Source organism: Centropristis striata, chromosome 10 (assembly GCF_030273125.1).
Source record: "Centropristis striata isolate RG_2023a ecotype Rhode Island chromosome 10, C.striata_1.0, whole genome shotgun sequence".
NCBI classification, from domain to species: Eukaryota; Metazoa; Chordata; class Actinopteri; order Perciformes; family Serranidae; genus Centropristis; species Centropristis striata.
The window spans coordinates 38,448,809-38,462,140 of NC_081526.1; the positions used below are offsets into that span (position 1 = coordinate 38,448,809).

A 13,332-nucleotide genomic window follows, 5' to 3' on the forward strand; every position below is an offset into this window, starting at 1 on the left:
ATTCATTTTTCCTTAAAATTATACACACAATACCCCCATAATTAAATTTTTGACCCATGTTGTGCATTAGAAGCCTAGTGATACAAAAAGGGTTTTTATTCAAAAAGTAAGAAATGAAAAACAAAAAATTAGGATGTATGATGATGAAAAACAAATTGATTGAGGAAAACCTGGAATACTGAATGATGAAATTAATTTATTGCAAAGATATAGAAAATTAAAAACTCAGTCGGGTCACTTTAGACCATGTTGTGCATCAAGGGGTTAATAAGTACAAGCCAGATTCCAAAAAAGCTGGGTTGACTTGATAACTCATTGGCAACACTGTTTTCTCCTGTTTCTCACTGCCCTTGCCATTAGCTCGCTCAATGTCTGCACTGAGTAGTCTCACATAGACCAACTGCCACTCCCATTGTGTGCAGCTGCCCACTGGATTCCACAGAAATCACTCAGAGAAACACTACCGGTAATGCACTTAAACAATCACAAATAGAGGATACATTCATCCAGGCGTGCCCACCCTATGTTACTTCCTGGTAATATGCTAATAATAAGTTTATAAGTTATAATAAGTTTGGTTCAGGCATAAGGAGCGTGCAGGAGGCGGGACATGACACAAAAATAACCTTCAGAAACCCCAGTAACGTAGCATGCTAGTGCATCAAACCTCACCAACAAAAGTTCCTGAGTCTCGTCATCTCCCAGTCATACATTTTTGTTGGTGTCTTGATGTAAACTAACCTGTCCATTTTCAATTCACACATGTGCTCCATCTGACGTTACACAGACTTCTTACTTGTGAGCTGGCAGGGTGAATTCTGTTTAGTTTCTGATTTAAACGTGACTGACAAACGTCTCCTCTGAGTCAAGTCAAGTCAAAGTTCATTTATAGAGCACATTTAAAAACAACCTCAGTTGACCAAAGTGCTGTACAGTTATTAAAATAGAATAAATCATACACAAATAGGTATAAATAAAAACAATGAAAACAATAAAATACTAAAAACAGTAAAACAATAAAATAAAATAGTAATAAAAGCTCAATCCAAAACAGAGTTGGAGATAGAAAAGACAAATAAAAGGGTAAAAAAAAAGTAAGTAATCGTTCAGGGTTGCAGGGTCTAAACTGTCCAAATCTGTAACTGGGAGTAAACAGTGCAGAACTTATTGTGTGATTGTAAAAATGGGCCAGAAGAGACATTTATATTCAGGACATGACCCAGATTTGATCACACCAGGGGAGAAAGCCGGATTAGACACAATAAAGAATAATCCGTTGTTATTGTTGATTTTCTCTCAAACTGAGAAAGAGCACTGTGTGTATTCTTCACCACACAATATTCACAGCATCATTCACTCAAGTGAGGTCATGCACCAAATCTGATCTTTTTATTCTCCCTCTTCCTCTTCCTCCTTGTTATTAATATTACTCTGTCCTTGTTGCAGTGTGTGACGTGTTTTCATTATGAAGGATTTTACTTTTAGTTCTGGTATTAGGCGATATTTTCCAGGGCCGTGTTCTCTCTTGGCTCTTTTCATATTCACTGGAGTCTCAGAGATGCTAATCCCAGTTCTGGCCTGGCAGTCAAATCTTCCCCAGTACACTGTCAATGACCTCTGATTGATGTTATTGATGGATTATATTGGATAAGAAAGCAATCTGAATTTAATTCTGCTCTGTATTTCTCTGTGATTGTAATGGTTGTTGTAAGGTTCCAGTTTTGACCATTATAATAAAGAGCAGTCGTGCAGAATTATTACAGTATATACCTTAAAATTTGATTAGATTAGATTTTTATTTGTCATTGCACAGAAATACAACAAAATTCAATGCACTCATGTACTGGATTCATAAAAAAAGCATAATAAAAAGTAAATAACAAGATACATTCTTATCATCTCATCTCAATAAATAGTAAATAGAAAAGATACATTGTCATTCTCTCAGCACTTAGTATATTCATGTCATTCATTCACTGTATGATGATGATAATTTCATCTGATCTATAAAATGTATGGTTCGAACATTAAGTTTGTTGATTTGTTGGGGCATTCTAACCTTTTATATGCCTTTTTTAAAGGTGGAATCTGTGATTTATTCCTAAATTATAATGCAGTGGAACCACGAGGCTCTAGAACAGTTTCAATAACAGTTTTGTTAACAATCATAACGTTTTAATCTTCATGCAGGACGATTTCTTGCAGAACTGCATTTGTTTTAGCAAGATGCACCTAATAATTAGAAGAAAGTCTGGATTTTTGTTGCTTAAATCCACTTATCCCTTTGTCTAAATACCATCCTCTTCATCAGTCCTTCTCTCTTTCTTTAGACTAATGATGTAAAGTAGTAAAGAGCAGTCATGCAGAATCATTACAGTATATACTTTAAATCCATAAAGAGATAGAAGCTTCTGCTGTTTGGAAAGTAAGGCTGTTCGGAGAAGATGGAAGCAGCAAAAAGTCGTCTATATTGGGGTTTGCCAGTTTTTGTCACCAAAAATACTCCCGGCACCACCGTATGTACTGTAAGTGTGATAACGGGCAGAACTCCACATTCCTCCAGTCCTACTTTAGTTCATGTTCAGTGCTGAAACGTTTTCCTGTCTGCTGGCAGCGATCAGAGGCAGCGTGCTGCTAGATGAACACAAAGTAGAAAAGCAGCTCAAATTTGGACTCTTTCCCCATCTTAACGCTTTAGTGCAACTTTAACTTTCTTTAACCCATTGAAGCCTGGAAAGGGGATATGTCGTTTTGTAGTATTTGTATAAGCTCTCAAATACTTTTTGAATTTCATTTCTATCTGCTACAGAGGCTGAAAAATCTATTATTTAGTAGAAGCGTTGACACTTCTGTTGGATTTCCAGAAAAACTTCAGGTTTTAGGGGCTTATTTTAAAATCGCCCAGAGGTTTTACAGGAAGTTTTAGGCCTCAATGGGTTAATAATATTGCGTGCAATCTGTTGCCTCAATTTTATTGAGTAGCTATTGTTTATCTTTTTTACAGTGTAGACAGATTTTGTCAACCTGATAGAGTTACAGCAGCCTTGGAACTGTACAGGTGTGTAGTTGAAACCATAATGAAGCCAGTGTTTAAAGCAGGGTGTGGTCTGAGCTCTGGTTTCTCTGCCCATGATGTCTCATGTCTTCTTTGCCAGAGTTCAGGGAGGAAGCAACACTCTGACATCCTCTGGCAACACTGATGGCGCTATGTGACCCAGATTTATCTGTGTTACCCACTCTCTTCCTCTCTGTCCTGATTCTGCCCCTTTTTCTGATGCAAAAACAAAAGAGGCTGAGGTAGGATGAGAGCAACGAGGATGCCCTACTTTTTAAATGACTAAAGACTAAAACAACATAAGGAGCAGAGAGAAGGAGAAAGCGGACCTCCACATTTTTGCACAAGCCCATGTGGTTTTAAGATTAATTTTATCTTCAAAACGGGGACAAAAGAACTATTTTTCATAATGTGTAAAAATGCAATTCACCACAATGTCCATGTGGGTTAAATCGACATGTCCTTGAAGCTAATTTTTAGGGACCGAGCACTGAAAATGCAAGGACCCTATTGTAATTGGTCCGTTTCCTGTGATTATTCTTTTTCATGACAAAAGTAAGGTCTATTTTGGAGCCTTTATCATATTCAAAAACTCACCATTTTTGGAATATACATAAATCTCTGCTGAAATTTACGTATTCTAGTGGTCCCGGGAATGGGCGTGGCAAAATGACTCAACAGCGCCCCCTTGAAAGTCAAGAAAATTAAGCCCCTCGCGCAGGAATGTCGTAGAGACACGAAATTTGGTAGATACATGTATCATGGCAAGACGCACCAAAAAGTCTCAAGAACCCATACCCTAAAACGTACAGGAAGTCGGCCATCTTGGATCGAAAATGGCGTTTCCTGCTGTTTTTGCTCATTTCCATGCCGCATACTTTAACGAACTCCTAGTACAGATTTCATCCAATTTTCTTCAAACTTGGCCAGTAGCATCAAAAGGCCTTTGGGATCAAAAGTTATTGAAAGCTTTACCGCCGCTCACACTATGTGGGCATGGCATGGCGGCTAAATATGGCGTCTCGCCATAAAACACCAGACTGGATAACTTGTCTCTGTTTGAATCCCTCTGCAGCACATGATGGTGATGGAGGACATGCTGAAAGATTTCCTGTTAGGAGAGCACCTTCTCTTGGTGGGCAACCAGGTGAGTGACACATCATAATGAGTCTTAAGTGTCAAATAATGTTACATCCTGCTGTACTTAAAAAGTCCCTCGCCCCCAGAGAAGAGCCCTGTTCAGACTCAAGAGAGGCCCAATGTGATCACTGTCAAGATCCCACTTTGGTGTCATGTAAAATAAACAAAGCTTAGACTTATGCTTGCAAAAGAGGGGGCATCTCAGTTCTCTAGCCAAGGATCTCAGGCCACACGTCAGCTCTGTTTCAGCTCGGAGGGAAGCAGTGGCGGTTCTACACAGGGGCCTCCCTGTGTCAAATTAATAATAAAATGATCAATTTATAACAATGAACAATGGAGCAATTCTAACCTTGTTTTTTGTTCAAACAATATCTCATTGTACACAAAACAAACCCAGAATGTTACATTGTATAATAGTTTAACTCTATGGAGTCTTAAAGGGCTATTTTGTCCATTTTTGAATCCTTTTCATGTCTTTTTTTGGTAATTTTTTTTGTCTGTTGTTGTGTCTTTTTTAGTTATTTTGTGTCTTTTTTTGTCATTTGTGTCTTTTTTGTGTCTTTTTTTGGTCATTTTTTGTCTGTTGTTGTGTCTTTTTTAGTTATTTTGTGTCTTTTTTGTCATTTTGTGTCTTTTTTTGTCATTGGTGTCATTTATGTCTTTTTTGTGTCTGTTTTAGTTATTTTGTGTCTTCTTTTTTTGATAATTTTGTGTCTTTTTTGTCATTTTTATGTCTTCTGTGTTTTTTTTGTGGTTATTCTGTCTTCTCATTTTGTGTCTTTTTTGGTCATTTTGTGTCTTTTTTTGTCATTGTCATTTATGCCTTTTTTGTGTCTGTTTTAGTTATTTTGTGTCTTCTTTTTTTGATAATTTTGTGTCTTTTTTTGTCATTTTTATGTCTTCTGTGGGTTTTTTTTTTTTTTGTTAGTCTGTCTTCTCATTTTGTGTCTTTTTTGGTCATTTTGTGTCTTTTTTTTGTTATTTTGTGTCTTTTTTTTTGGTAATTTTGTGTCTTTTTTGTCATTTTTATGTCTTCTGTGGGTTTTTTTGTTATTCTGTCTTCTCATTTTGTGTCTTTTTTGTCATTGGTGTCATTTATGTCTTTTTTGTGTCTGTTTTATTTATTTTGTGTCTTTTTTGGTCATTTTGTGTCTTTTTTGTTATTTTGTGTCTTTTTTTGGTAATTTTGTGTCTTTCTTCGTCATTTTGTGTCTTTTTTTGATAATTTTGTGTCTTTTTTGTCATTTTTATGTCTTCTCTGGTTTTTTTTGTGGTTAGTCTGTCTTCTCATTTTGTGTCTTTTTTTGTTATTTTGTGTCTTTTTTTGGTCATTTTGTGTCTTTTTTGTCATTTTTATGTCTTCTGTGGGTTTTTTTTTGTTATTCTGTCTTCTCATTTTGTGTGTTTTTTGGTCATTTTGTGTCTTTTTCAAGACATTCAAAGATTTTGAATGCTTAAATATCATCTTTGCCATTTTTTTCATGTGCTAATGTGCCCCTCTGATTAAACACTGGCCCCTCCTTGGCCCCCACAGTAAAACTGGTCTAGAACCGCCACTGGAGGGAAGAGTTATGAAACCAGCTCTCTGCACCCTGATCTCAGCATGCAGCACCTCCTCAGGGAGCTACTGTGCCCCTAGCCAGGTCCTAGTGGGCAGGAGTCAAGAGAGGAGGGAGTGGAAGTGGACATGGTTGTACTGGCAGCCCAGGGGAGGCTGTCTCTGTGTGTTTCTGCATTAATGTTAATGTGCAGCTGAGAGAGAGTGAGTGGGAGAAGCTATTTGCAAATCAGAGTGCAGGACCATGCATGGGTGAAGCTGAGACATTAGGAGCTGTCAGAGCAGCTTACTGGAGGTCTGACAGACGGACAGGAGAGGAGAGGGGAGGCGGGCTCAGTGGGAGGCCGGTGGGAGTCCCAGAGAACCCAGAGAACAGCCCCTGTCAGGACCGAGCAGCATCAAAACCAGCTGCTTTCACACCAAATCAAGCCATCAGAGCCAGGTGGTGCAGTGGTGTGGCAGTGTGGGAGTGTCGCTTAAAACAGTAGTTCTCAACCTTTTTGAGTCGCGACCCCCAATTTAACATGCATGTTGTCCGCGACCCCCGCTCACTGAACAGAATCTCACATGCACAGTTCAGATCACCCAAAAAAGAAACAAAATGACCACAAAATGACTAAAAAAAAAGACACTAAATGACCAATAAAAGACACAAATGACCAAAAAAGACACAAATTGACCAAAAAAAACACTAAATGACCAATAAAAGACACAAATGACCAAAAAAAGAAACAAAATGACCAAAAAAAGAAACAAAATGACCAAAAAAAGACACAAAATGACTAAAAAAAGACACAAAATGACCAAGAAAGACACAAATAGACCACAAAATTATTAAAAAAAGACACAAAATTACCAAAAAAGACACAAAAAAAAAGACACAAATTGACCACAAAATGATTAAAAAAAAGACACAAAATTACTATAAAAAGACACAAAATGACTAAAAAAAGACAAAATGACAAAAAAGACACAAATTGACCAAAAAAAGGAAACAAAATTACCAAAAAAAGACACACTTTAACACAGTGGAGACAGAGCTGACTTCCAAAATGATTTGGCGACCCCCAGAAATCATCTCGCGACCCCAATTGGGGTCCTGACCCCAAGGTTGAGAATAGCTGGCTTAAAAGGCCCATTTGTTTGACTGTAACTCACCAAATTAGAAGTGGGCGGATTGTTCCCTCCATTACCTGTCAGCGAAACTCAAACTAATGGCCACAAACCAAAGATAGCATTGTCTGAGCTGAGCTTCATCCAGGCCAGAGCTGGGCATTAGGCGGCCCGCGGGCCACATCCGGCCCGTTGGCTGTCCTCGTCCGGCCCGCATGAGATTACCCAGAAATTAGAAATCAATATAACCGCAGTGCTTTTATTTTGAAGGTGGTTTACGTACCCACCTGCAAAGACTCGACTCTTTAACGGATAGTTTACAAGATTTATTTAAAATCGCTCCATGAACATAAAAATCAGACATTCCTTGGTCACCTTGTGAATCCACCGTAAGAGCTAACAAACATTAGCATTAGCACTGGAGCTAACAAGCACTTTTACTATAGTTAAGACAACAAATATAGCCGCTAATATATATGACAGAAGAAAATAAACTTTAACAAACCTTGTGTCCTGTCAGTCAGTCACTATAGAAGCCTTTTTCATAATTTATATCAACTTAATATGAATTACGACGCACTCGTTATTATTTACCGTTCGTTATTTCCTGTCACTACCTTTCGAAATTAAAGCACCCGTTTCACACTGGACGGCACCTTTTCAAAATAAAAGCATCACAACATTGTAAAACACCTAGAAAATTTACAAACATGAAAAACAAGCGATATAATACAAAAACACCTATAGGAACCTTGCTAAAGGTAATTTATAGTTGTGTTTAAAATAAATGTTAAAGTGATATAGTGATTGGAGTATTTACTACTTTTTACTGTTATATTTGATTTACTCCACATTAACAGTCTCATCATAACATGTGTTCCTATCAGTAGCAGCTTAAAACCAGATAATTTACTGTATTTTATAAAGAGATTGAACTAAATTCTGCTTAATATTAATTTAGAGTTTTGGTCCGGCCCCTCCAACCTTCGTGGTATTGGTCATGTGGCCCCTTGGGGAAATTAATTGCCCACCCCTGATCCAGGCAAAGCTCCTGGAGCAGCTGGTGGTACCTCCCTTGATTTTCCTTCTTCTGAGGACCCGCATGGACCTTTCCATGTCCATACACTATTAGGGAAGAGCCTCTAAACTTCAATCAGACTCGGAGGAAGTGCCCTTCACCTGTCCGTTTATTATGCTTAAAATGAAACGCTATGAACATGCTGTAAACATTGAATTAAATCTGGCTTGTAGGTGAATGTTTTGTGTTCCTATCCCTCCACAGGGTGTGGGGAAGAATAAAATAGTGGATCGTTTCCTGCACCTCCTGAACAGGCCCAGAGAATACCTGCAGCTCCACAGGTGAGGAGACTCCACAAGTTATTTCAAAGTGTTTTACCCACACACAAGTTTTTTTTTCTTTTTTTTTTTACATGAACTTGTGAACTTTCCCTCTGGAACTGAAGCCTTAAAGAGAATTATGAAAGAAATGCCATTCACTGTGGTCTTTATTCTATTTTATAATCCTTGAAATCAGTGTTTTCAGCTTCTCTTCCATCCTTCTTTTGCTTTTCAAGGCCACTGTCTCTGAATATCTTCATCTAAAGAGCACAATAGGTTATTTCAATGCAATTCTTTCAGTATTCATGCATGGAGTTTTTCATGTAATTAATAGTTATTTATCGAGGGATGTTTTACTATATCTGTGCATTAAAAGCTCACATACCTGAGAGGCTCCCTTACAGCAGCTGTTCTCAACCTTGGGGTCGGGACCCCATTTGGGGTCGCAAGATGATTTCTGGGGGTCCCCAAATCATTTTGGAAGTCAGCTCTGTCTCCACTGTGTTAAAGTGTTCATGTGTTAATGAGTTTTAGTCTTTTTGGTCCCTTAATGTCTTTTTTTTTGTCATTTTGTGTGTGTTTTGTCATTTTGTGTCCTTTTTTGTGTCTTTTTTTTAATCATTTTGTGGTCAATTTGTGTCTTTTTTGGTCATTTTGTGTCTTTTTTTTATCATTTTGTGGTCCATTAGTGTCTTTTTTGGTCATTTTGTTTGCTTTTTTTGTCATTTTGTGTCTTTTTTTGGTCATTTTGTTTCTTTTTGGGGTCATTTTGTGTCTTTTTTGGTCAATTTGTGTCTTTTTTTGGTAATTTTATGTCTTTTTTTGGTCATTTTGTTTACTTTTTTTGGTCATTTTGTTTCTTTTTTGGGTGATGTGAACTGTGTGTGTGAGATTGTGTTCAGTGAGTGGGGGTCGCGGACAACATGCATGGTTAATTGGGGGTCGCGACTCAAAAAGGTTGAGAACTACTGCCTTACAGGATATTCCTTCCTTAAACTGTCTAACTGTATTTCCTGTGGTTGGCAAGTTCTGAAGCTTTCAGGAATAATAATCACAGATGTTTCTTTTAAGTACTTGTAGTTCTCTCTCTCTCTCTCGCTCTCTGTTTCTCCTCATGAAAGGGTGTCAAAAACTATTTTGGTCCTCAGTAAATGAGGCCATCCTTCAGCAGAACAAGGACTTCACATGGCCATATTAAAGAAGAAGTCCTTGTTTACTGGGTCGCTGCTTCTATAAATGCTCACACAACCACACCTCAGGAAAATTAGGTCAGAGTTGCTCATCTATAGATCGATGTGTTGTTGCTGTTAAATGTAGCTCAGATCAATCAGAGCCTGAGAAGGCACTAATAAGGTGTGTGGTGTCAATTACTCTGTCATGGGAGAAAAGCACCAAAGAGAATACTAATAAAATGTCTTGTACAAACCAAGGTTATTATAGTTAGAAATAACGAAAACTAGAATTGAAAACACATTTTCGTTAACTGAAATAAATATAAAAACGGGAGTTTTTAAAAAAACGATAACTAACTGAAACTGTATTTTGTGGTTACAAAACTAACTAAAACTAACTGAAATTATAGTGGAAATGTCCTTAGTTTTCGTCTTTGACAACTTTTTTCATACATAAACCTTTTTGGTTGATATGAAATCTATTTCATCTATCTGGTTTTATGACTTAATAAACTCATTGGGGCTGAGATGGATCAGACAAAGGAAATAAAGGAAACATTTATTTTGACCTTATTGAATCTGGCACCCAAAAAATACCCCATTACAAAAAACTAAAACTAACACTAAAACTAATAAAAACTAAACTAAAACTAAGCATTTTTAAAAAAATGAAACTAATCAAAATTAGCAAACTCACTCTAAAAACTAACTAAAACTAACTGAATTTGAAAACAAAAATTGACAACGAAATTAAAACTAATGAAAAATCCAAAACTATTATAACCTTGGTACAAACCTGAAGAACTGAAGCATCACTTCATGTAGAAACTACCTCTCTCCTCTCTGTCTGTGTGCATGTTTAGTTTGTCAAAGTCTTGTGAAAGTCAAAGCGTGGCTGTGGCCTGGTTAGCTTCTGTAGCAGCAGCTAATATTAAACCAGGGCAGAGGCACAAAGATCTGTGCATGTGGCTTTTGGGAGCCTGTGACTGAAAGCCTATAGAGATGTGGCTCAGAAAAGCAAGAGAGAAGCAGCCGGCCAGGAAGGAAACTAGGACAGCTCCTGGGTCACACGGAGAGATATGGAGGAGAGACACTGCTGGAGAGAGAAAGAGAGGGATACATTTGGATGTCAGGAGGGAATCAAAGTTGTTGGGGAGATGCTTCAATTTTATGTTTGTGTTGCTGGCCAGTTGAACTGAAGAACAGTGTTACTGACACCCTTTTTCACTGGCCTGCATCATTGGTGATCAAATGGTATTTAGGTTAAGGCCCTGTTCACACGAGGACGCTCGCGGGTGAAAACGACAAAATATTTTATGTGAAGTGCCTTTCGTTTAGACGGTGATGGCGTTTTTGGGGCTTAAAGACGCAAAAATCTGAAACCACCCTCCAAAGTGTAAAAGTGTAATCCTCTCCTCCGTAGCGTGTCGTCTACACTGACAAGACACAAAACTCTGATCTGATCTGCTCACGTCACGTATGTGTTTACGTCACATACATGCTCCAGGACAGGAAATAAAGAAACGTGGGATTATTTCCATGGTGGGACCTTCAAGCTGCTCTGGCAGCTCTAATAAACTTACAGGAGTCTTTCCACCAAATGTCCAGGATATGTACAGATAGTATTAGTGAACAGAGAAGGATCTGGAATTACCTCCATCACATTCTGGATGCAGCGATTGGTGGGAGGAGCCAGACGGCTGTGAACGAGACCTGGGAGATCTAGTGATGGAGGAGAACTTTGTGGAAGGAGTAGCTGATGAAAATGTGTGGCGTGAAAACTTCTGCATGCCCAAAGATGCTCTTATGGCTTTAAGTGATGCCGCCTGGCTGCATACAATCACATTTCACACACTTTAGATCACCGTATGCAGCAGATTTCCTCCTGAAAACGCTCGTCTAAACGAGGAATAAAAAGTGAAGACGGGACGCCACTTTTGCGTCTTCTGTTCAGACCGTCCTCGTGTGAACGGGGCCTAAGAAACACTGCACAGAAAAGAGACGAATGCAGGATATGTGGAAACAGGTGGAGCAGGGACAGGTAACCACACAGGCCAGGAAACACACAAGAGGGCAGGAAATGAGAGAACATAGTGAGCACAACATAAAACAAGAGAGAGAGCTGAAAATCCTGACAAAATAAAAGACAGGACCTTGCACAGATGTCAGACCTTTAAGTCACGCTGCAGAGCCAAATTTAATATTTGACCTAAACAGCTCACGGATTTTGAAAGCAAAATCACAGTTCAAATGCATAAATGAATCCAGTGTCAATACTGCACGTGTTTTTCTGCTTCCACAGGGATACGACTGTCCAGACTCTGACCCTGCAGCCCTCGGTCCGAGATGGCATCATCATGTATGAAGACTCACCTCTGGTCAGTTCAGCACACATGCACACATCTTTTGCATCTGCAGTAAATGCTTGTTGACACTGGCCAGGGGTCTGCAGGCCAGGGAAAAGAAATGCATGAGGTTAAAAATAACAAAAACAACGATATGACAAAAGCTATAATTGTTGTTCTGCCTGAACAGGTGCAACCTGAGTCTGAACACACAGAGCCCAAAGGAATCACTGGGAATGAAATCTCACTTTGATAGAATCTATTTACATGGTTTTGACTATCCTCTTTATTGGGTATCATAACATTGTGCTCACCAAGTGAAATGCTGAGATCTGGGAAGGTGGCTTCATCAAAATGACCAAAAAAGACAAAAAATGACATAAAATTAAGCAAAAAAGGACTCAAACTGACCCCCAAATGACAAAAAATGACCACAAATTGACCAAAAAAGACACAAAATGACAAAAAAAGACACAAAATGATCCAAAAAAGAAACAAAATGGCCCAAAAAGACACAAATTCACCAGAAAAGAAACAAAATGACCAAAAAAAGACACAAAATGACCAAATAAAAAATAAATGCTGAGATCTGGGAAGGTGGCTTCATCATAAAAGAAGTCTGCAGGTTGAGCTGCATGCATATCTGACCAAGTGTTCAGGGAGGTTGTGGAGAACAGAGAAAAATAGACAGCATTTTCAAAACTTCTAGCAAGACTTAATGAATGTAGAATGTGATCTGCTAGCCCTGTTTGCAGCTTGTTGCCTATTTGCCTGATATGCCTGCTTGGTTAGAAATGTGTTTCCCAGGCAGGGCTTTCCTCCAAAGGTCTAAATACCAAAGCAAACACATGCCGTACAGTTCAGGGAGTTCTGACATGCACACGTTTAGTTTAGTTTTTACTTATTAGATGTGTGAATCTCCAGAGGCCCCATGATACGATTTTATCAGGATACTTGAGTCACGATACGATATTATTGCGATTTTAAGCATTTTGCAATACAATATATTGAGATTTAACTCTTTAACTGCACATTGTGTCCACAAAATTAAAATAAATCAAGAATTGTTTTGTCCAATCAGAGAAAATTCTCAGTCTATTCATCTCACTTCAGTCTTTTTATTTCTCCACAATGAGAGTCAAACCCACAGACTGACCAACAAAGTATTCAGTCAAACTGAACTGAACTGATATAAAACATGTATGGACAACAACAACTGCAGCATTTTATAAAAATTTCCTCAACTTTAAGCTTCACTGCTCTGTATAGCTTCGATGCGGCTCCATGTCTGTGAAATAACATTGCGAAGGACTCACAGACCTGCTTCCAGTGTCTTTAACATGAAGCTAAATCCATCGTAACTTTATTTAGACGACTTCCCGACACGATATCCTGACGCACATGGTGCCTATAGATTCGTTTGATCTTGTAGTAGTCTTATAGTTTCATATGTATATTCAGTATATGGGTCAGTGACAAATAAGGGATGGCAAGATGTCAAATGGTGTAACCACAAAAAAAAAAAAATACTAAATACTTCATCCAACTACATTGTATTTTATATTATTTTTTATATATTAGTGGACTTATACATATAATTACTTCATTTAA

General features: G+C 38.2%; 1 protein-coding gene across 1 annotated transcript in view; it reads left to right on the plus strand.

Annotated features, from left to right (window-relative positions):
• The window catches only part of vwa8 (von Willebrand factor A domain containing 8), a 114,157-nt gene that overhangs the window by 35,016 nt on the left and 65,809 nt on the right, over positions 1-13,332 (plus strand). The window contains exons 20-22 of the mRNA XM_059342204.1: positions 4,131-4,202; positions 8,149-8,225; positions 11,679-11,754. Coding sequence (XP_059198187.1) covers positions 4,131-4,202; positions 8,149-8,225; positions 11,679-11,754 — 225 coding nt within the window. The remainder of the gene's footprint in view (positions 1-4,130; positions 4,203-8,148; positions 8,226-11,678; positions 11,755-13,332) is intronic.